We start from the raw sequence: 22,633 nt of genomic DNA, 5'->3' as shown, positions 1-22,633 counted from the left end.
CTATTGGATGTTCCGCCCTGTTCTAGAAAATAGGATGGCCCGATTCGTGAAACCTGCCCCTGGGGCGAGTTCCCAGACAGCTAGTCTGGCCTCCTAGTCTGGCCTTCTGGCCTCCGTGTCCGTCTCGGTCTCCCATCCTGTTGGAATAGGGAGGAGCTGTGTTTGGGACCTGAGCCGTGGGGCGGCTGACTGCTGACTTTGCATCCACTTTACTCGACGGTGTAACCGTATCTGTATTTACATTAACACATAGCTTGAAACATGCTTGAACCTTGCTTCGTGGCTTTCTACAAGTAACATTCGGTATGTGTGTGTCGGTATGTGTGTGTACTGTACAGGACTCAGGCTTGGATTGCTCCACTCTTGTCGCGGGTTGAGGATGCAAGGTTGTTCGCTTGGCTTCCCGTCTCAACGTTTCCATCTGATAACTTTGTCGGGAACTTGAGCTTGGACGTTGGACGGGTCTGAATCGAGTAACTATCAACAAAGGAGCCAATGTACCAGTACTTGTCACGTCATATTTTCCCAGTAGCAATGTACAGTACTCTGTACAGGACACATAATAAATCAGTGCTAACCCAGGTACAATAAAGAAATACGTTCATGTAAAGCCGAACAGAATATTCTATATACACCCCCATCACCATAGCCCTAAGTCAGAGCATCAATCAAGAAGAAAAAGAAAATACATGTACTCATCAGGAAAAAAAAAAGGAGAAAGCCCAGACCAATCCCAAGCCTAGGCTCCGTTTTCCAAGGCTGCAGCCGAGACCGCTTAAAGATCTTCAGCCCTCTTGACCAAAGCCACAGGCGGAATAAAATGATGTCTCCCCCTAACCCAATAGTAAACAGACGCCGATCCAATGACGCCAGCATACATCAACACACTCCAGTTCATCGTCTCTGCCGTCACATCAGTGGTGAGGGGGAAGAACGCAAAAACAAACATCGGGCACAAAAACGCCAGAGCCCCTAGATTGACCGCCACACCGAATTTCCCCAGTGTCCACCGATGCTTCGGAAGTGATTCTCCGCGAAGTCGTTTGAGCAGCACACAGCCAATAGAGACGATATACGCCGACAGCAATGACGTTATGGTCAGTGATATGACCGCATTGAGGGCGACCTGGGATCCGATGTTGATCATTGAGAGGAGGATCGTTACTATTAGTGAGACCATCACCGAGTTGAGAGGGATATTCCAGCCCGGTGTGACCTGATTGTTTGGTCCTAAGTTAACCATTTCTGTTCTTTTTTTTTTTTTTGTTCTGTGGTATTGTTGCACTGGACGGACTTACATATGCGAAGAATGACGAAAATGGCAGACCCTCGTCACGAGCAAACGACCAAAGTTGTCGGGATGCGGTCGCTACTTCGGTGATTGTGCTGGCTGTCAGTGTAACCACTAGTACGACCGTCATCGCGTTGGTAGCGGCTAAACTGCCAGTTGTGTTGTAGAAGATCTGGATGAATGGGAATCCAGTTGGGCTATCGAGGACTTTGTCGACTTCGCCTAGAGTAAAGCACAAGGTGACCAACATGACAAAGCCTAGCACGCCGTTAACGGCAACAGAAGTCATCATAGCCTTGGGCAAAGTCTCTGATGCGTCTTTGATTTCCTCAGCTAATAGTAGTCAGGCGTTAGTGAGACATGTCTAAGGAACGGGATCAACTGTCGAGCCTTACACATATGCACCGCGCAGTCATAGCCTAGCATCGACGTGATGGTAGTTGATAAGCCGACGAGCGTAGCCGTGCCCGAATTATCCCAGCCACCCCCGTTATTGAACGTGGTGAAGACTGCACGAGCATTGTTCCGTGGTGCGAGAACCCACAACGGGATGATGATAGCGAACAGGCCGACAACATGAATTATCAGGATGAGTCCTTCCACAAAGGGTAGGTTCTTGGCTAAGAATGTGTTGAATAGAATTGAAAATGTCGAGATGGCTATCACAAGCATTGTTCCATGCCATCTTTGGAAGTCGTAGTCTGGTTGGTTTAATACAATCAGACCTTGGACGATAGTGCCGGCGAGGTAGGCGATCGATACAATGGCACATTGCCACCCCATGGCAGATAGCCAGCCTGAGATGAACTGTCAGCCCCATGTCTTCACCGATAGATTGAACCATAGTACCAGTGATATAACTGAGGAACTTCTGTCCCCATTTCGGTGCAAATTCAGAAACCCAGTGGTATTGTCCCCCGGCAGTGGGGGCCCTACACGAGGTTGGCTCATTAGCGACGGTGATCTGGGTTACCAGAAAATGAAAGCAACAACTTACATGGAAGCCATCTCAGCTATACTGGCATACACCAGAGTAAAGCCAAGAGAGACGCCAACAAATCCCCATATCAAACCCGCTGTACCGCCATCGGTCAAGCCAGCCGATAACAATCTATAAATGGAGTCAGGGTCAGTATTTGCATGACCACATGGCAGGGATAGACATGACCGTACGTTAAAATCACCTCCCATGTGCAGATCAAGGTACATCCGAAACCAACAATTGAAATGAAACGAAAGTTCCTCTTAGCTTGATGTCAGCGAGCTGAATTGGTTACTGGAAGTTGAGTCGTCTTACTCGCAAGACTTGCACTCGACCGAGAGCATTCATATCGCGTTGATCGGCCCTGGTGCCCATATAACGTGGTGCGACAAGGCCTTTCTGTGCATATTCTTCGTCATTGTCTTCATCGTGGTCAGTCATCGTCAGCTGTGAATCCGGCTTTGAGCGGTTGAAAATGGCCATCTTGAAGATAGCACCGATTAAACAACCAGCTCAGCGAACAAGACAAGACAGAATAGTTCTTCCCCGCAGTGAAGGGAGATTTCCAGAATAAAAGAATGCCCAATATCTCCGCCGTGCTCTACGCAACGCCCGGAAGGATCAAGGGTCAGAAGTATAAACGCGCCCGGAAATATTCCACCACGGATCAAAAGTCCGGACGTTCCAAAAGAAGCAGGTATTAGGAGAGAGACCAAAGCGTCCGAGTCATAATGGCCAATGCATTACAAGACTTAGGAGGGGGGCGTGGAATTGGCGTGGGAGCAAGGCATGGCCTAGGAGGAATTCTCGCGAGAGATACCATGTGGGAACTAGAAATTAGACACGACCAACTTCGAGTGACACATCTTTCAGAAGATGGGACAACGATCAGTCGGGCCAACTTTGCTAGACTCATTTCTTGGGGCGTTTGATGATTATCCCTTGGTTCTGCCTGGAATGGGACTATTGGGACCTTGCATGCCGAGGGACGTGCATTTTGATTCAGGCTTGATTTATTGGCATTGAGGCTATTGTATATGAGAGCCATCCTTTTTCCCCTGTTTGCCATGTTGATATCCGCTCCTTATTTGGAGAATTGCAATTCGAACCAGACATAGTGGAGCTCATTCGATCAGTCAAGATGTATCCAGCCAGTACGCATCACTTCATTTTTAATGCAACGCACTAAGCTCAAGTACAGGGCCCAACTCCCTCCCTTGATGCTTATCCCCCAGATATTCCACAAGCCACGCCCTAGCCCAAGACTGTGGGCTGCAGCCCCTCGCTTTCTTTGTTCGAAGCAACAGATACAGCCTATCGGAGACACGCCGCACCATCCACGCTCCATACCTTTCAAGGGGCGTGCATGTTGATCTACAACCCTACGGCCCGCTGTGCCCTACATGAACCACTAACAGTCGATCATCGATAAACGCCATGGTCTCGACGTGAGGGCGTGAGGCAATAGTCATTCCATGCAAAGTGTGATCTCAGATTCGATCAAGTTCCAACAGTGGTGTCTTTATATTCCAATGCAGGCTCCAATGAGAAATGAGCAAAGGGATAATTCGATCCAGTACCACATCACCCGCCACGCACGGCTAATCCCAGTCAACACTGTTTGCATCCATCTTGCCTTGTCGTTCGGACCAGAAATATATTGAAGCCTGGAGAGCCCCATACATACATCTAAGCCAGATAGGTAGATCTGCGCCTCGATGAGCAAAAGTACATGTACAGTATCTCCATGTGATCGCCCAGCAGTGTAGTATAGCCCCATATCAGCATCCCATAAAGCAAGAGCTAGCAAGACCGAATTGCCTTGCGGTGCTTATCGTAGCCTGCATACCCTCACTCTTAATTGCCGCATGCCTCCACTGCTGTACATGGAAATGCAAAGTATACACCCGGAATCCCCAATCCCAATCTCAATCCCAATCCCGATTTCAAATCCAATTTCGCAGTCGATCCCTTTTCTCTTCTCATTCTACTGTCAAGCCCACATGGGTCTCCGATCTGACGTCTGACGGTCCACCCGTTTATATTTCCCATACACCATACCGTACATCCCCTCCCACATGTTTGCAACAAGCAGGAGACACTTTCAGGCCTCATCGTCCTGGTAATCAATTTTCTCCTGCTTCACCCTCCTCCAATCTTCCTGTGGTACAACCAAGGCCCCTGCCATGGGCGGCCCATACGTGCCCCCAGGCCAGTCGCCGCCCTTCGAGGTCGTCGATGAATTGCATCACGGGGCATGGGTGATTATCACAGCTGCGCTGGGACTGGTAATCTCCCTGGTCTGCTTCCTCATTCGACTTTATGTGAGACTTATGCTCATCCCGCCGTTCGCGAGGGATGACTGGGTATTATTGGGTGCTACTGTAAGTGCTGCGCGACAAAGACTGTACTATGTCTCAAGCAATTGCGATGTGGAAGTGGAAGCATTACTGATAAGATACATTGGCTTCGACTAGGCTCTCGCCGTAATACAATCAAGCCTGGTATTTTACGCCTGTTCGCGTGGATTCGGGACATCGCTTGCTCTTCTAATCGACGGTCGACTCAATCAGATCCAGGCAGTAAGTATTCTTCCGCTGCAACTCTCATGGTCGAAACTGAGCATCTAGTTAATCGCTACAAGCGATATCCTCGCTCTGTTCATCATATATCTCTCCAAATGCTGCGTCGTGGCTATCTACCTCCGCCTCACGCCGCAAAAACCACATAATCGAGCATCGTGGGCGACGTTAGCCCTATGCACGGCTTGGATCATCCCGGCTATATTTATCGTGTTGATCAACTGTGAACTTAATACTCCCTGGCGGGGAGACGGCGGTCAATGCAACAACCTAGTATGTACAAACACCCCCATCACCAACATCCAATCCGCATCTCACCCCCAGCGAACAGTTCCAAAGATGGCAGTTCATTGCCGCCGTCGATGTGATCACCGAGCTCCTCCTCTTCATCCTGGCAGTCTTACTCCTAAAAGGTCTTTTCATGTCTGTCAGACGCAAATTAGCCATCGGCTTTGCTTTTATATTCCGTTTCCCGTGAGTATCAATACCTACCCAGATCCAAAGACCCCATACTAATCCACTCTCCCCTCAAACAGTCTAATAATATTCTCTCTAACTCACTATTTCTCCCTGAACCACGCTCTTAAAAACAAAGACACAACCCTCGCCTCCGTCAACCCCGCTCTCTGGATGCAAGTCGAACTCCACTACGCCCTAGTCGCATGCAGCGTCTTCTGCCTCCGGCCCTTTATGGCAGCGGTAAGCACAAACTACGGCACAGCAGGCGATTCAACATTGGAGAGCAGTGCAAAGGGAAGCTCGAAGGATCAATCGGGCTCAGGAACCGGGACTGGGTCCGGATCAGGATCGAGGTCTGGTTCAAATTCGGCATCGGCAAGCAGGTCCAGATCCCACTCAAGAGTTCAGCGCAAGAGGGCCGGCACGGCGCGGTTCATGCCGCATCTAGATGCAGATGCGGGTTCGGGTCCGTTGGGCGCCGATGTTCCTGTGCCTTCTTCGTCGAGGGATGTGCTTTGTCGGGATGGGACTGTCTATGCGCATGGATCGCCGAGAACGAATGGCCCCGTTATGAGTGGTGGGTGTCCGAGACCGAAGCCGAGGCCGGATTCTGTTGAGGCTCCGCGTGTCCCGGTGCGCAGGTCTATGTTTTTCCTCGGTACTCCGCGCAAATCGGAGAGGGCGAAAAGACTTAGTTCGAGGAGTGGGGAGGGCAGGGGTTTCCCGGCGGATTCAGATTTGATTGAGCTTGTGCCGAGATTGCATGCAAGGCATGAGAGTCTTGATGAGCGGGGTGAGAGTGAGGATCCTGATAAGATGGTTATTCATAAGGAAATTCGGTATTCGATTCAATATGAGGAAGATGAGGATGTTCAAGGGAGGCCTTGTAAGCGGGAAGATCCGAGGAAGAATTGTATTGATGTTTCTGCTTGTGTATAGTATGGCTAGCCCTGTGTCAGGGGTTGTATTATTTGATTAGATATATACTGTCTACGCTAAAGTAGGGGTACTACTTGATGCATTCTTTGATGCTGAGTCTGTAGAATACGTGAGTGCCATTTTAGATCTTGGTCTTGTGATGAAGTACAACTCCTGAATGCCCGTAACGCCAGTATTGCCCAATGATTTGTGTAAAATTAACGAGATGCATCCGTCCGCTTGAAGGGGTGTGCTTCGGTGCTCCTGTGGATCATCGTTAGCCCATGTACGCATTGTGGTACCTTGGTTGGGAAATACACACAGAACATAGTCATCCAGACTGATATGATCCGGCTCGGAGAAGATGAGATAGAGGTATTTCAAGGTCTCAGCTAACCAAAAGCTTTCCATCTTATCAATCTGCTTCGGTCGTGTCTCGCGCACATCATCGATGGACGAGTGTCCGAAATTAGACCGAGTCGCCTTATCAATGTTCTGGAACATGCGCCATGCAGTATCCAGCAGGCTCTTGTCGCCAGTAATTCGATACATGATGAAGACGGACTCCAGTGCCTCGGGACTGAATAGATATGTCAGAATCGGATTTGAAACAGGAATACAAGGCCACAAACAAACTTACCGAAGGTTATACGATGAATCACGGATATCCGTAACACCAGGAGGGAACTTGTGAGCCTCAATCTGATCCGCAGCCCTCTCTCTGATTTCCTCATTATCGATAGACCGCGAGAGCACATCCGAGTACCACTGTTCTTCATCCCAAGGACAGTCATCATGGTGTCGGCAAGGACTGACCTTGAAGACCTCTGGCATGATACCCGTGGGCATAACATCATAAGCCCAGACACAACCGTCCGTCAGTCCTTTGGCGATATACATATCCTCGGGTCGATTGAAGACCTTTGCTCCGATCGCCACAGTCCCACCCATGAAACACTTCAGGTGGTCGGGCGTGTACTGGAACGACTTGGCATTACCTCTCATGGCAAGGACATTAGCCGCGAAGAGAATATGCTGATCCTCGTCTTTGGTCATCGCTCGGAAGAGTAGGTTTTCATTGAACGTTTCGATGGCCTTTTCGTACATTCGCCGATATTGGTCTGTCTGTGCGCCCAATAAGATGTGTGCTTTGGGGAAGTATTCATAGGCAGAATCGGCACATCCACCAATGGAGAATTCGGAATCGTCGAATTTCATCTCATCGGTGTTGATCCATGTTGGCCACAATCCAGGAATTCGCGTCTTGTCTTGTCCAATCTCGAGCTCGTTCATGATGCGCTGGACTGCGTCGTAATATCTGGGGTCTCCAGTCAATTGTGTTAGGCGAGTAAATTCCATTGTCAGGGAACCAATCTCCGCTAGACTGCTGCGAAGGGAGGGCTCAATTTCTTCGCCTTGGGCAGACCTGAGCACTGTCAATATATGATTCCTAATAATGTAGTGCGACCACCTAGTATCGCAGTCAACTGGACTCGCCACGGGGGAAATCTTACTTCATCCAGTCCCAGCGCATCTGTGGCATACGATTATGTGTATCAAACGCATTGAAAATCATATCACCAAGCTCCACAGCCTTTCTTAAAAGTACAGGATGCTTCCCCTGCGTCAAGTCGTGAGCGGCAATGAAACCACCCATATATCGAATGATGATTTCGAACACCGGAACCTGTTTACTAGCCGTAGTAGTAAAATCAATTTCCTCCAGAGCCTCGAGGGCCAGCTCGAGCTCGTCGTCCAGCCCCATAATAATCAGGGCATCAAGAGAATCAACCAGTGTGGCACCCCATCCATTGAACGTATCCTGATACCCTCCGGTCCTGGGTTTCACCTCATCGCGCAGCCACGCATTTTCCTTATAGCCATTCCAGGAATGCATGAATGCCTCCTTGACCGCCCTTTGCCGCTTGAGTCGTGAGTTTCGCTCGGTGTTGGTTTCGGGTTGGAAGTCATATTGGATGCGTGGGATGGATGCTGGGTTTGTTGGGAGCGGAATGAATTCTGACACTGGGTGGTGCTCTGTGACTTTATCTAAGCGAATTGCATTCTTGCGGACTGTGGTGTCTTTTCTAGAGATCGGTTTTGGTAGGCGCCTGTAGTATGATGTCGAGGGTAGCCAGAAGAATAGGACATATGTCGCGGTAATTAGGAAGATCGCGGTTTGAATAGGTCGAGTTTTGCGCTTGTAATACATAGTGAAAGGAAATGATGTAGAGAATGAAAAGTAATGAAAAGGAATGAAAGATATGAAAAGAGTGTAAGCGTGTTATTCAACCTCGGAAGTAACACATTCCATGGGAATTGGTCCCCTGTACAGAGTTGAGAAAAGTAAACAGAGAGACAGGAGACCCTTTTCAGGGTGACGCCATGTGGACGCACGTCACGGCTTGTGAGAGGTCTACAGTACAGTCGAGAGATAGACACGGCTGTGCAGCCCCATTGATCGACGGGGGGGTTTGGGGTTTGTAGACAAGATGCATATACAGACAGTCCTGATTGGTGTGTTTCCAGAATGTAACCCCCTTTGGCGTAAAGGCAAGGGCGAAGAAGTCCTTTGTATCCAGCACAAAGTTATTCTTAGACCAGTTTGGGTGTTTTCAGGTCTAGACTTGACAGTACTTTAGGTGGACTGTGCTAAGTCTTGAAGCCTGTACGCCACTACTCCACTGCGGCCCCTGACTCCATCGGCGTAGGGGCTTTTTTTTGTTGATCATTCCGATTTTGAGGTTTGGATTAGAAACATTCCTGTTGGCTGAAACATGGATAGATGATATTGAATCTATCTCAAGCCAGGACAATACTGACACTGGCAGCGCATAGTATGGAGTTTCAGTCTCATGAGTAGTTTAATCGAGGGATTCGACGCTGAAGGGAGGTTCAGTCTTTGCATGACGAAAGAGAAAACCCAATCATTTCCAATATAAAGCCAGATAGATGACCAGCTCCCCAAGAATCTCACAATGTGAAAATCAGAGGGATTTAGATCCAAGTACAGTTGAAGGAGCTTGGAGCTGCCCAGGTGGACTTGGGCCATGTTTGCACTGTTTGCACTGTTTGCACATCCACTCTTTCTTCGGAGTTGGAGATCTCGAATCTCTTTGGAGTTGTCGATGTATAAACCAAGTCTAGATTCAAGTCCAGGTAAGGGTCCGCACTGGTTAAAAATGCTTCGGTACTGATCATGCTGTAGGTTCCAAACTCTAAACTACATTCGTCCATTCTCTAAGCTGGACCCAAGCTGCCAACAGTCGTATTGATCGAGCTATATTGATCACCACAGCCCAATCTCGATACTTCAGCTCCTGTGGTAGGACAATAAGCGCACAGAGACTTCTAAAACAGCTTGGTCATTTCGGTCGTTGATAGCTGCCGTGTGAACCAACACCGCCGGGATTTTTTCTCCTTCATCCCTATTCATCTACCAACAAAACGACATCCAAAATGCCTATCACCGGGTAATTACTATATGCACCAGCACTTCAGAACTTCAAACTAACACTCTCAAGCGTCTACTTCATCCCGTCTATGCCTAATGCCACAACGGCCTTACCGGCAGTAACAGAGCGCCTTCGCGCAGCCTTCACAGACGAAGAACTAACTCCAATCGGCCGCTGGGGCCTGGAACAAAAACTATTCCGCGACACCCCAGGACTAGTCCCAGCATCAGCAAACTCCAACAAAAAAGCCTCGAATCCGCGGTACATGCAATTCCTCTCACTAACCCACTACCCAACCCACGGCTTCATCTACACCTCCGAGCCAGCAGACCTGCAACAGGCTGTAGCAGTCACTGGAAACCCAACGCCCGTTCCAGCACAGAGTCCAGCAGCAGCCACCCAATCCCAGCCCCAAAATGCAAATGCAAACGCAAACGCCAGAGAAATTGGTAATGGAATCCAAAACGGGATCACATCAACCCCCGAAACCCCCAGGATGATAATGACAACTATCCCCCCATCCTCCTACACATCCCTCTTCCAACACTTCACCTACGCCTGCCAACCCTTCTGGTGCCACCGCCTCACATTGACAGTTCCCAACGGAATAGTCTACGACATTGGCGATTTCCGCGTGCGACTCGGCGACGTGCGACAGACCGTCCCGACGGCCCGGGTGCGCGGTACCGTTGTTGAAATTGAGTGGCGGGGACCGTCTGTTGTGGAGGCTTTGCCTGGCTTTGACAAGCATCGGCAAGATACCAACGGCGGCGCTATTGGTGGTGACGATTCAGGTGTTGAGCTTTCCTTTTCGGATATTGAGGAGTCGGATGTTGAGGCAGAGTATGTGGCTACTGCGCAGCTGATTCGGGAGTTTTGGGGGAGATTGGGGCTTGAGGCTAAGGAGGCTGTTCTTGTTCCTGGGATTGGGAAGGAGGTTTTGGAGAGGCTGAGGAGGGTTAAGGGGGGTGAGTCTTTGAGGAAGGAGGGTGATAGGAGGGTTGGGGAGGTTGTTGGTGCTGAGCGATATGAAGAGGATTTGGATCCTTCTGCTGGGACGGATGTTGCTAGGCAGTTTATGGAGGTTTTGCGGTTCAATCGTTAGATTGATATTGCAGACTTACTACGCATATTACACAGCATTTCTTAATACTTTGTTTTGGATGGCGGAGGAAAAAGAGAAAGAGAGCAAGAGGGAGGGAGAGAGATCATTCGTATCTGAACACTTAGTTCAAAGCACCGCCCTAAATTCCGTCTACAAAAGCACACGCTTGATCATGAATCGTCCAAGAAATATAGTCTGACGAGAATAGACTACACGAAACCGGTATTGGAAATGAGATGGGAAGATATCATCGAAAAGAAACATCGTTTGAAACCCCGACTTCAACTAACAGGGAAAGGACACGAGGGGAATGCATTATTTATTTTTGCATCATGAGCTGGACGAACTCGTTGTCTGAAAGAATTCGAGGTTAGCATTTGGTGGGTCAACTGGTGAACATGAACATACAATCGATCCGGCCATCACCATCCTGGTCCGCCTCGCGGATCATCTCGTCAACCTCGTCATCGGTAAGCTTCTCACCGATGGAGGTCATGACGTGGCGCAACTCAGCAGCGGAGATAAAGCCGTTGTTGTCGCGGTCGAACACCTTGAAGGCCTCGCGGATCTCTTCCTCGGAATCGGTGTCCTTCATCTTGCGGGCCATCATGGTCAAGAATTCTATCGGCGGGTCAACATCCGTTTCGCAGAGGGTCTAGTGGACACGGGAAAGTACCGGGGAAGTCAATGGTGCCGTTGTTGTCGGCGTCAACCTCGTTGATCATGTCCTGCAGCTCGGACTCGGAGGGGTTCTGGCCCAGCGAGCGCATGACGGTGCCAAGCTCCTTGGTGGTGATTTGTCCTGGAGGACGCGTCGGTCTTAGTATATCGTCCTCATTCAATTCAGGATAGAGCGAACGGCTGCCAGCCCACTCGGGAGTTCATGGGCGAGGTCACACTTACCATCGCCATCCTTGTCCTATTTCGCAACCAAGCCGTCAGTATGTTGTCCAGCTGTCACACCTTCAATCCGGGGATGTGGTCACTTACAAACAGGGAGAAGGCCTCCTTGTACTCAGAAACTTGCTCTTCGGTCAGAGAATCAGCCTAGATGCGGTGCGGCGTCAGCGAGATTCAGACAGGATGCCCCGCATGGTGGGGTATTTATTTTTGCAGAGCAGGTTTGGGGACGAGAACAGTGAGACGTACCATAGTGAAGATAGATGGCAAAAATGTAGAGAGTGGGAAATGTCAAAAGGAGGGGTCAAACGGGGAAATGAAGAAGAGTTTAAGGGGGACAGCCTTACCAGACCAAAATAGCGTGCCTGAGGTGCCCAGTCAGCGTTGTTTCACCGCAGGGCGGTGGGAGCCCCAGGGCTGAACAGCTGACGCTGGCTAAACTACTATGAGTATCGGAGTATCTTAGCTTCTGACTATCTGAGTCTATATATTCTCAGTCTGCTTCTCTAGATTTGGATGTTAGGGCGGGCTCAAAGCTTGGTCTGAAGCTAACTCTTTATGTAGCTAGATATATCCCCCAAGCCTTTTTCACCTACTACCGACAGCTTACATTTTTAGCAGACTCTATTAGTCTCCATTCATCTCTGACTGCGGGGCATACCAGATGGACCAATCAATATTCCAGAGACCATCTCACAAATTCTATACCACAGCCTTAGATATGGAACTGGGTCACTAATATTTACCATATTGCGTACGAGACCAGAATCTGGGGTATGTCACTCAGTAACATTGCCTATCATACAATGCAGGACATAATAAGGAAAAGTCGATATATAATTGACATTTCATTACTTTATACTAAAAGTAAACAGTCTTTTCTCATGTACAGTAGTGTTCCTGACTGCCCGTATCAGATTATAGGACAATACCATAAATACATTTCCCAATGTGGACCGTATCTACCATTACATAACCAATACCGGCCACCCTTTCAACCTCCGACCTGCATGTGGAGAGAGTCCGGAGCTCCTGTCACCCCAGACACACACCTCTTGCCCTGCAATCCAGATCATGATTCCTATAACAAACCAATAAACACACCCAACCAGATCCCCAAAACACCCACACAATGTGGCGGGATCGCACCAACCTGTATGCCTCCCCTCCCACCCAATCCCATACCCCATCCGGAACCACAGGCGCAGACCAAACCCGTCATCGCAAAAGAATAAAACCACCAAGCACCAAATGAAACCCACCCCGAATAACCCCCCATGCTAACAACTCACCCCCAACAACCAGCTACCTCTCCTACCGCCAATCCCTAATCCACCACCCAGCCAAGAAACCCGCCTTCGGCACCACCTCCTCAAATGGCTTCGCCGACACGCCCTCCCACCCCGAAGAAAACAGACGCCTAATCAGCGACACAGACGAAGATGGCGACATGGTCATCGAAATGGACCTTCTCCCCCCACGCTGGGCAGACGTGCAGGAGGAGGTCTCCGAGCTGTTAGCAGACATCGCCCAGAAATCCGCCCAGCTGGATAAGCTGCATCAGAAACATCTGCTGCCGGGCTTTGGGGATGAGGACCTGCGCAAACAAGACGAGGGCGTGATCGAGCGCCTCACGCAGGATATCACGCGCGCGTTCCATGATTGCCAGCGTTCGATTCAGCGCATTGAGGCCATGGTGCTTGATTCTAGGGCGCAGGGCAGCGTCAGTTCCGGGGAGGAGACTATGGCGAAGAATATTCAGATTTCCTTGGCTGCGAGGGTGCAGGAGGCTAGTGCGCGCTTTAGGAAGAAGCAGAGTACTTATTTGCGGAGTATGTTGTCCCTTATTTTCTTCTTCTTGAACCTCTTTTCCGAGGTGGATGGGGTCGGTGCTGACTGTTGGATGTGTGATGGACAGAGCTGAGAGATTTGGAGGGCATTGCGACGCCGTTTGATGGTGTCGTGCAAGCACAGAATCCATACACGGATCCGTCGATGATGGAGTCTGATGCGGATCGATCATTTTCGCAGACCATGTTGCAGCAGACTTCGCAGCGGAGCACGGGGACGAATGATGCTGCGATTGCGCAGCGAGAACGGGAAATCAATGATATCGCAAAGGGAATTATTGAGTTGTCGGATATCTTCCGCGAGCTACAGAGTATGATCATCGACCAAGGGACCATGCTTGACCGGATAGATTACAACGTTGAACGAATGGGCACTGAGGTGAAGGCTGCAGATAAGGAATTGAAAGTGGTATGTGTTGCCTGGTTCTTCATCGTCTTCACATTGACTGGAATCTAACTGACTGGACTTTAGGCAACCGGCTACCAGCGACGAACTACCAAACGCAAGGTCATGATCTTGCTTCTGCTCCTTGTAGTAGGATTGATTATTGTTCTGGTAATCAAACCCAAGGGAGGCAGCTCCGCACCCCCGCCGCCACCTGAAGATGAATCCTCGAACAATATCCGTCGCTCTGTGGCTTCTGTGAACCGGGGCCGGGGACATCATTTATCAACTCGATTCGCGCGAGATCGTTGGATGGACCCTGATATATTTCGATGATCTTACAAATAGCATTGATTAATAGTCAATTTGACCAGAAGACCATAACTTTGCTTATGGAATTAATGTACATTTATATTGGACAAGTCATGCCTGGTAACTTTCCATTCTAGTGCCCACAGCTGAATGAATCGGGAACGAGTAAAGGCTAGCGCGGAGGAGTATGCTGTTAGTAAATCCACGTAGTTTTAGTTGAAGATATACATGTGCAGCGATCTTGGCCAGGTTGACATGTTCTAAATTGAAAAACTGGCATTTGGAGAAGTCGACCATGGTTGTACCGTGATTCGCTTCTCATACATGAATGGTATTCGAAATAAAAATGTGAATAAAGTCGGGAAAACGGAGAAAAGAAACAACAAAGAAAAGGATAAATCACATCGCAGCCGATTAGAACCACACAGGAACAGAAGATCATGGACCTACTTGCCCTGGCTGGCAAGCAATGCAGCAACGTCATCATCCAGATCACCACCTGCAAACTCCGAGTAGTCTTCCTCGCCGTGAGAAATCTTGCGTCGCTTTGCCTGTCCATCAGCAGAGAGATCAATGTCATTGCCATGGCCCAGGGGAAGAGTGCCTGAAGCTCCATTACCTGCTGGGACTACGTCAGAGGGAATTCCGAGGTTGGCCCAGTCTGGGGTCTCCTCTTCGTCCGCGTCTTCGGTGAAGGGTCCACGGCGGATCGGCTGCTTCTCGATTTGCTGCTTCTCAGGCTGTGGGGATCCGACGGGAGTGATAGCTTCAACTGGGGGTGGAGTCAACGCCTCAACCTCGGGACGGGCGACGGACTCGTCATGGCCGCCCTCGCCAGCTGCAGCGGAGTTGTCTTCGCTCGAGATGCCGCGCATAATGGCATCCTCGACTTCGTGCTTCTTGATGTCAACCTGGGTCTTCTTTGCAGAGATATCGGTGCCGATGGCCTCTTCCTTGGCAAGCTCTGCGCGATTGGTCTGAAGCATCTTCTCGAGTCCATCGATCAATGCGCGACGCGACTTGATCACCTCAGAGACTGAGCTCTCGGCATTGGCGAGAGACTTCAAGAGCTGACTTAAACGTGCAGCTTGGACAGGCGGAGTAGGCTGTGGGTTCTTAGGGTCATGCAGTTTCTCGAATTCGGCAGTCGCAGTTGTGGCAGACGAGTTGGAGCTAAGAGCGGCCTTGGAGACAGCAACCTGCAACGGGACCAATGGCTGAATTTCGGACGGAGTGGATCCAGATGAACTGTCCTTGAAGAATGAGCCTCCAAGGGTTTGCTTCTTGGTGGTAGAGCGAGTCTTGTCGATTTCTAAAGTATAAATTAGCTCAATGCTCCAAGCATAGTCAAGTGGTTCAACTCACCATCTATAGTAGCTTCCACTGCATCCAGAATCGGTCTCTCAAACACATTGCGTTGTCTCCAAACCTCCACAACACGGCGGATTCTCTGTTGGAAGTCGTTCGAGTTACCCTTGTAAGCTGCAGCCGTAGCTTCAACGACGATCTGTTTTTCCGTCAGCGTGTGTCGAGCAACCATATATTGAGAGACTGACCGGAGAAAATGCAATCAGGAAATCATCCTTTCCACGCGCCTTGGATTGTTGAGCCACCTCTGCAAATGTGTTAGTGGACAGAGAGGAGCTCGAGTACGGAACGACACCTACCATTCGCCAGGTAGATCAAGTTGAGACGTTTGGGAGGAGGGGATTCGCGAATTCTTTGGAGCCAGATTTGGCCAGTTCGTTCTGCGTGTCGTCTGGAGTAGTCTATATTAGCAGAGCCCTTGGTCTCAGAAGCAGTGTTAGGTACCTGTGGAACATGACCCATTGCGCAACAGTAACGATGCTCTCCTGGGAGTCATTGAGAGCCGAGAGCTTTGCCTTGACAGCATCATCGGTGTAGGCCATGATGAAAACAATAGATCGGATGTAGGGATTCGAAAGTGAGTTTTGTAAGAGTACGTGTCAGATCGTTAAAGTCGAAGTCGCAAGATCAACTGAAGATCGAACTTGGAGTGAAGTCGACGAACTAGGCAACGGCGACAATGAAGAGCTCAGTTCACACCTGCCAGCTGAAGAACAACGTCAGTAAATAAAACCCAACACCCAGTTGAAACTTTTCTTCTTCTGTCAAGTTTGCGATCTCTTGAGCTTCCAATTGCTTCAATGACTACCAACATGCAGACCGCCCAGCTGGCAGAATGGGACGGGGCCTCGCCGCCCGTGTTGACACCCGTGGCCATCTCAACCTCGCTGATCGACCTTTCCGACTCTGATTCTGACAAAGGCTTTACTACTCCTCCCAGTCACTTCACTCACACTATCAAGATGGCTGACCGATTCCCCTCTCTGGAGGACTTCTCTGAGGGTATGCAACCCGCCTTACTGCCTTGCCGCTACATCGGAGCTAACATGACCCGCATTTAGGCCAGACCGAAGTGGCCGATACTCAGCGCACCTCCGGAGATGACTTCCTTGCTCGTGAGCGTGCTGCTCTTGGTGAAGATGCCGACCAATTCGCTACCGCTCAAGACCACGTTGGCGATGAGAACATCAACGCGGGGAACGACCTACTAGGCGGAGATGACGATGAGCCCGTGGAGGAGATTGGCCAATTTGAGTCGTCTTTCCCATCAATGGAGACCCAGACACAGAATGAGGTATGGGATTGCCATTGCCTATCTCCTGATGAGATTACAGTATGCTGACCAGGGGTTCCTCCCACGCAGCGCGTTGCCCCCGGTGGTACCATTACTGGATCCGGCTCTCCTTTCCCCGCTACCGGCTACCAGAGCACTCAAAATGATGAGGATGAGGGTCAATTCGTTCGGTAAGTTACCTCTGAGAACACGGATACCCGGCGCATACCACCTCGGAACCGTATTCGGTTTCCTTTGATCAATGACATCAAGCTAACTTGACATCTCACTCTGCAGCGAATGGCGTGAGAAGCGTGACGCCGAGATTTCCCGTCGTGAGGAGATTGCCGCCGAGAAGAAGGCCGAGAGAATCGCAAAGGCCAAGGAGGACATCGATGCTTTCTACCTTTCCTACAACAACAAGGCCGACAAGGGCCGTGCCCAGACCCGCTCCGAAGCCGAACAATTTGTTGCCAGCCGAGAGGATACTTCCGCTGGAGGCACAAGCTGGGAGCGCATTGCTAAACTGGTTGATGTTTCGGGCAAGGGCTCCGCAGGCGGTGCCAGCGGCTCCGGAAAGGAGCGCTTCCGCGAGTTGTTGACCGAGCTCAAGAAGGACCAGGAAGCACCCGGAGCTAGTGGAATCTAGATAAAGCACTTAGATACTTAAGGGTCCGGGGAGCGGGAGTCTGGGGTTGAAGGATGCGGTGACAATGAACTTGAGCTGGCCGCTGCGTCTCTTGTTCTCTATCTTCTTTTTTTACTCCACGCAGCAAACCGTCCAGGGAGATCGATCTGTAATTTAGTCTCAAATCGATAGCATCGTTAATACCAAGGTTTTTTTCTTTTCTTTGTCTATTACCTGTTCAGCGGTAGGGCAGTGTCTTATCAATGATTCAGGTAGGATAGTCAAGTAAACTTATGTCCGCGGACAGGTTATGAATATTCTACGGTAAATCTTCGAACGTAAGATGTTCATACAATTGCTTTTGGGATATCCTTAGTCAAGTTCAGTCACGTCGCCACCAGGCTCGCCAACCTCCTCCTTGCCCTCTGCCTCCAGCTCCTTCAGCTTCTTCTGGCCCTCTTCCGTTGTAGCATCAACGATACCTTCCTCAAGGCTGAGCATACCACCGTTGCCCAATTGCTCCACGACAACCTCGGCCTCCTCAACGGTCATGTTGCCGAGAACCTTGTTCACCTCATCGAGGGACTCGGTCTCTAGTGCCTTCTGCAGGTCCTTAGGGAAAGCGTCAAAGATCTTGCGCACCTCGATCTCGGTGGGATCCTGGCTGTCGGCAGCGGGGAGGTTGATAGTGATCTTGGTGTTGGGGTCAACGGCATGAAGCTGAATCTGCTCTACACCAGCAGGGTCATTAGATGCTGAGTTCTCCTTGCTGAGTTCGGCGGCGCGAGACTTGATACGGAAGTAGGTATCGTTCACGTCATTGAGGAACAGGGTTGATGCGCGGTGGTCTTTGGTGGTGATACTGATATATATGTTAGCTCGGAGTCAAACATTGAAAGAATAATGATACATACCGAGTGAAGAATAACTGGATACCATCACGGCCGAGAGACCGGCAGTATTGCAGCAGCAAACCTTGGTGGACACATTGACGGGCGTAATCCCCATTACCCTTGAGCTGGCTGTTAAATGCTTCTACGAGCAGACCGTCTGTCTCCCTCTCGGCGACAATCTCCGGGTTGGCAGAGATGAACTGTAAAAAGGCCTTGTAGTCACCAGGCTTGAGTTGAGCAAACTTCTTTCCTAGAGGGCTGATTTCCATGTCGGCGGGATCGTCATCATCGCCCTCATCGTCGGCAGCTGATGCGGAACTTCCCGCACCTGGGTTCAGCAGCTCAACGGAGCTCTCCTTGTTCTTAGAAGCAGCCTTCGCCTGCTCCGCCTTAGAGACGTGCGATTGGTTGAAGCCCTCATGCATCTGGTCACTGGTGATCTTCGCGCCTTCTTCCTTCTCAAGCTGTGCAAGCTTTGCGAACAATTCCTTCTGGAGACTCTGGACCTTTTCCAAGTGTCCCGTCACTCCCTTGATGTATGCCTTGAAGAGGTTGTCTGGCTTGGAGTCTTCAAACTCCTTCTTCACCTGGTCAACCAAAGAACTCATCATCGCAGAGAACTTGGGCTGTTCCTTCTCGTGTGTGTAGACTCCTTGTGGCGGGGCAGGAGCTTGGTCCTCGGCGGGGTTGCTGGCGAAGTCCATTATGGTTTGGAAAATGAACTCATCGGGGGATGCAGATGAGTCTTCATGCTTCTTGAGAGATTCCAAGAGCTTATCGATGCGCGACAAAAGTCCGTCGTTGATAATGCGCTCGTACTTGAGCGTCTTGATCTCATGACGACGCTGCTCTCGTTGCTGGTGAATCTGGGCCTGCTTGGCGCGGATGAACGACTTTTTATCGACATTGGGGTGGACCTCGACGTCCGAATCATCGGAGAGCTCCAGAGCGTCCCATTTGCTGTAGTCAAGAACCATCTTGGCTGACAGTGAAGTTATACAGTATGAGGTGGGGTAGGTATCAGCAAAGGTGGGAGGGTCACGTCGTGCAAGGACGGTCGTGTAGTGCAGCAGTAGCAAAGAAGCTGAACAATATCGTAATGAGGTGAACGGACACAAGTTCAAATTGACTATAAACAAAGCTTCCGGCGCCAAAATAAACGAAGCATCGAAAGCCCTCGACCGGCTTCTATAGGCGGTAGAGCAGGGCAGAATCAGCCCCCGAAAACCGCTTGCCGATGGCCGCGGGCGTCGGAGCTCCAGATCTCATCATATCTCAACATCGCTGGCACCTTCAAAGAGTGATTGACTGCCATGTGATGGTCTCGAACTGAATATACTCAATCAGATATGCCATGTCTTGGTCTCTTTCCTTGACATCTTAATTCCGTTTCGAGCCTCTTCCGATCCAACTCCGAGATGCGCGGTAGCCGGTTCCCAGTGTCCTTAGCCCTGGGCGTTAGCCCACGGCAGATCTTGAGACCATACAGTTCCTTTACTCGCGATCTACTCCTCAAAAAGACTTCGCCTTCAGTGGCTCCCAGCGATCACAATGGGTTGAACCGACTCTACTCAACCGCATCGGGAGCCCTCCGCGACGGGTCCAGTCCGCTATTACTTCAACATAACCACGTCAAATATACCCATTCAGCGTCTCGCATTGTCTCCCAGACCCGCCTATTTTCCTCCACCACGAACCTTCTCCAAGTGAAACCACCCGCGTCCACGCCTCCCCAAGAGCAAGCCCAAAACCAAGCCTCCCGGTCGACTCCGGAACCGAAAGAAGATGAAGAAGACAAAGGATTTGAGTTGTCCGAGCGAGCGGCAAAAGCAGCGCAGGTCAACATGAGTGCTAGATTGGCCAAGGATGGCGCATCAGGCAAGAAGTCCGGATTCCAAGAAATCTGGCGACTCTTGAAGGTTGCACGTCCTGAATCCAAGGCCCTCGGCTTCGCTTTCTTCTTCCTCCTGATCTCCTCGTCTATCACTATGTCAATTCCCTTCTCCATTGGTAAAATTATGGACACCGCGACCAAGAGCGTCGCGGAGGGTGGCGGTGAACTATTCGGCTTAAGTCTCCCCATGTTCTACACTGCTCTTGGTGGAATCCTGCTTGTTGGTGCTGGTGCCAACTATGGGCGCATCATTATCCTCCGGATTGTCGGTGAGCGCATTGTTGCTAGACTTCGCTCCAAGCTTTTCCGCCAAACCTTCGTTCAGGATGCCGAATTCTTCGACGCGAACCGAGTTGGTGACCTGATCTCCCGACTCAGCTCCGACACCATCATTGTTGGCAAGAGTATCACCCAGAACTTGTCCGATGGATTGCGAGCTGCTGTTAGCGGTGCTGCTGGTTTCGGTCTGATGGCTTATACAAGCTTGAAGTTGTCCAGTATTTTGCTTCTGTTGCTTCCTCCGATTGGTCTTGGTGCTCTTTTCTATGGTCGTGCCATCAGAAACCTCAGTCGCAAGATTCAAAAGAACTTGGGATCTTTGACCAAGATTGCCGAAGAACGCTTGGGTAATGTGAAGACTAGTCAGTCATTTGCTGGTGAAGTCCTCGAGGTCAACCGCTACAATACCCAAGTTCGGAAGATCTTCAATCTTGGAAAGAAAGAATCCTTGATCAGTGCAACCTTCTTCAGTTCGGTAAGTTCGCTGAGATCACGAGGAATTTCTGCACTTAACTAACTCATTATTAGACTGGCTTGATGGGAAATATGACCATTCTGTGTCTGCTCTATGTTGGCGGTGGAATGGTTCAATCTGGTGCTATCAGTATCGGAGAACTGACCTCGTTCCTCATGTACACGGCATATGCCGGATCTAGCATGTTTGGCTTGTCCAGCTTCTACTCAGAACTGATGAAGGGCGTGGGTGCGGCAAGTCGACTCTTCGAGTTGCAAGACCGTCAGCCTACAATTCACCCCACCAAGGGCCTCAAGGTTGAGTCTGCCCGCGGTCCTATCAAATTTGAAAATGTCACATTCAGCTATCCCACCCGCCCCGCCGTGACGATCTTCCAGGATCTGAACTTCGAGATCCCCCAAGGAACGAATGTGGCAATCGTCGGACCGTCCGGTGGAGGTAAATCCACCATTGCCTCCATTCTGCTTCGATTCTACGGCCCTACCGAAGGTCGGGTTCTGATCAACGGCAAGGACATCAAGGGAATGAACGCCAAGTCCCTGCGCAGAAAGATTGGAGTCGTCTCACAAGAACCCGTCCTTTTCTCCGGTACGATTGCCGACAACATTTCTTATGGTCTGCCCAACGCTTCGAGATCAGAGATCGTCGCTGCCGCACGCAAGGCCAATTGTCAATTCATCAGTGACTTCCCCGACGGACTCGACACACACGTAGGAGCCCGCGGAGCCCAACTCTCCGGCGGCCAAAAACAGCGCATTGCCATCGCGCGTGCCCTGATCAAGGAACCCGATATTCTGATTCTCGACGAAGCCACCTCCGCGCTCGATGCCGAGTCCGAAACCCTCGTCAACAGCGCACTGGCAGCTCTCCTCCGCGGCAACAACACCACCATCAGCATCGCCCACCGCCTCTCCACCATCAAGCGGTCCGACACGATCATTGTCCTCGGCAATGACGGCAAGGTCGCCGAGCAAGGCTCATACGAGCAGCTCAGCTCCCGTGAAGGTGCCTTCTCCAAGCTGATGGAGTGGCAAATGAGCGGCGGCGAAACGGCCCACCCCCCTGCGCCAAAGCCTGTTGAAGCTGACCAGCTCTGGGAGCTCCAGAAGGAGGCCGAAGCCGAGCCGGAGCTGCAGGAGCTGGAGGAAGAGGAGGCCGAGGCTGATGAAACTTCCTCTCGCAAAAAGGAGTAATCGTACTCCACAGCCTTTTGTTACTTTTTATCCTCATCCCCCGTCTACTGTGCCACGGCATCTCCACTTATTCTTGTTGAAAACGTTCTTTCTGCATTTATACTCACCTCTTCTTTGAGGTATCTCTTCTCATACACATTTTGCATCATGTTCTCTTTTCCCCCCTTGCGATAGATAGTAAGTTAGCGGCAACGGTGTAAATCTTGGTATCAATATAATGTCGACTTCTAACGCAATGTATCTATCCATTCCGTATTCAATATAGTGATTTCTATTCAATATAGTGATTTCGCTTGATTCGTAAAGCCAGAAAAACCTCATATAACATAGGAGAAGAGAAAAACTTCCCCATCCATAACAAACGACATGATTCAACAGGCCAGCAGCATTG

The 22,633-nt window shown here is 50.3% G+C and overlaps 10 protein-coding genes across 10 annotated transcripts; 5 read left to right on the top strand and 5 right to left on the bottom strand.

Moving 5' to 3' along the window:
* Positions 1-775: 775 nt before the first annotated feature.
* On the bottom strand, positions 776-2,756 carry N7511_001083 (putative GABA permease; the record flags this gene model as incomplete). Its single annotated transcript, XM_057123508.1, has 7 exons — positions 776-1,216; positions 1,299-1,624; positions 1,687-2,088; positions 2,141-2,223; positions 2,289-2,402; positions 2,465-2,535; positions 2,589-2,756. The coding sequence occupies 7 exons, from the start codon at positions 2,754-2,756 to the stop codon at positions 776-778; spliced, it is 1,605 nt and encodes a 534-aa protein (XP_056989241.1).
* Positions 2,757-4,459: 1,703 nt separating this feature from the next.
* N7511_001082 (uncharacterized protein) lies at positions 4,460-6,253 on the top strand (the record flags this gene model as incomplete). The annotated part of the gene is made up of 5 exons (XM_057123507.1): positions 4,460-4,657; positions 4,751-4,855; positions 4,904-5,128; positions 5,187-5,329; positions 5,392-6,253. 5 exons carry the CDS (start codon positions 4,460-4,462, stop codon positions 6,251-6,253), a joined length of 1,533 nt encoding a protein of 510 aa, XP_056989240.1.
* Positions 6,254-6,450: 197 nt separating this feature from the next.
* On the bottom strand, positions 6,451-8,444 carry N7511_001081 (glycoside hydrolase family 47 protein; the record flags this gene model as incomplete). The annotated part of the gene is made up of 4 exons (XM_057123506.1): positions 6,451-6,496; positions 6,555-6,812; positions 6,873-7,658; positions 7,747-8,444. The coding sequence occupies 4 exons, from the start codon at positions 8,442-8,444 to the stop codon at positions 6,451-6,453; spliced, it is 1,788 nt and encodes a 595-aa protein (XP_056989239.1).
* A 1,247-nt stretch (positions 8,445-9,691) lies between these two features.
* On the top strand, positions 9,692-10,792 carry N7511_001080 (uncharacterized protein; the record flags this gene model as incomplete). Its single annotated transcript, XM_057123505.1, has 2 exons — positions 9,692-9,705; positions 9,757-10,792. The coding sequence occupies 2 exons, from the start codon at positions 9,692-9,694 to the stop codon at positions 10,790-10,792; spliced, it is 1,050 nt and encodes a 349-aa protein (XP_056989238.1).
* A 319-nt stretch (positions 10,793-11,111) lies between these two features.
* N7511_001079 (calmodulin) lies at positions 11,112-11,944 on the bottom strand (the record flags this gene model as incomplete). Its single annotated transcript, XM_057123504.1, has 6 exons — positions 11,112-11,146; positions 11,201-11,413; positions 11,469-11,594; positions 11,696-11,711; positions 11,783-11,839; positions 11,942-11,944. 6 exons carry the CDS (start codon positions 11,942-11,944, stop codon positions 11,112-11,114), a joined length of 450 nt encoding a protein of 149 aa, XP_056989237.1.
* An 880-nt stretch (positions 11,945-12,824) lies between these two features.
* N7511_001078 (t-SNARE syntaxin TLG2) lies at positions 12,825-14,263 on the top strand (the record flags this gene model as incomplete). The annotated part of the gene is made up of 4 exons (XM_057123503.1): positions 12,825-12,847; positions 12,998-13,524; positions 13,611-13,951; positions 14,015-14,263. The coding sequence occupies 4 exons, from the start codon at positions 12,825-12,827 to the stop codon at positions 14,261-14,263; spliced, it is 1,140 nt and encodes a 379-aa protein (XP_056989236.1).
* A 422-nt stretch (positions 14,264-14,685) lies between these two features.
* Positions 14,686-16,149, bottom strand: N7511_001077 (CTD-interacting domain-containing protein; the record flags this gene model as incomplete). The annotated part of the gene is made up of 5 exons (XM_057123502.1): positions 14,686-15,551; positions 15,605-15,746; positions 15,796-15,854; positions 15,907-15,998; positions 16,052-16,149. The coding sequence occupies 5 exons, from the start codon at positions 16,147-16,149 to the stop codon at positions 14,686-14,688; spliced, it is 1,257 nt and encodes a 418-aa protein (XP_056989235.1).
* Positions 16,150-16,419: 270 nt separating this feature from the next.
* N7511_001076 (clathrin light chain CLC1) lies at positions 16,420-17,529 on the top strand (the record flags this gene model as incomplete). Its single annotated transcript, XM_057123501.1, has 4 exons — positions 16,420-16,609; positions 16,669-16,901; positions 16,971-17,071; positions 17,178-17,529. 4 exons carry the CDS (start codon positions 16,420-16,422, stop codon positions 17,527-17,529), a joined length of 876 nt encoding a protein of 291 aa, XP_056989234.1.
* A 351-nt stretch (positions 17,530-17,880) lies between these two features.
* Positions 17,881-19,378, bottom strand: N7511_001075 (Hsp90 co-chaperone CDC37; the record flags this gene model as incomplete). The annotated part of the gene is made up of 2 exons (XM_057123500.1): positions 17,881-18,370; positions 18,423-19,378. 2 exons carry the CDS (start codon positions 19,376-19,378, stop codon positions 17,881-17,883), a joined length of 1,446 nt encoding a protein of 481 aa, XP_056989233.1.
* Positions 19,379-19,819: 441 nt separating this feature from the next.
* Positions 19,820-22,242, top strand: mdr2 (ATP-binding cassette permease mdr2; the record flags this gene model as incomplete). Its single annotated transcript, XM_057123499.1, has 2 exons — positions 19,820-21,049; positions 21,103-22,242. 2 exons carry the CDS (start codon positions 19,820-19,822, stop codon positions 22,240-22,242), a joined length of 2,370 nt encoding a protein of 789 aa, XP_056989232.1.
* Positions 22,243-22,633: the final 391 nt, after the last annotated feature.

This window comes from Penicillium nucicola, assembly GCF_028828085.1.
Source record: "Penicillium nucicola strain IBT 29836 chromosome Unknown utg000001l, whole genome shotgun sequence".
NCBI lineage: Eukaryota > Fungi > Ascomycota > Eurotiomycetes > Eurotiales > Aspergillaceae > Penicillium > Penicillium nucicola.
The sequence above is the reverse complement of the archived record's forward strand: the minus strand, read 5'-3'. Positions and strand labels throughout refer to the sequence as shown.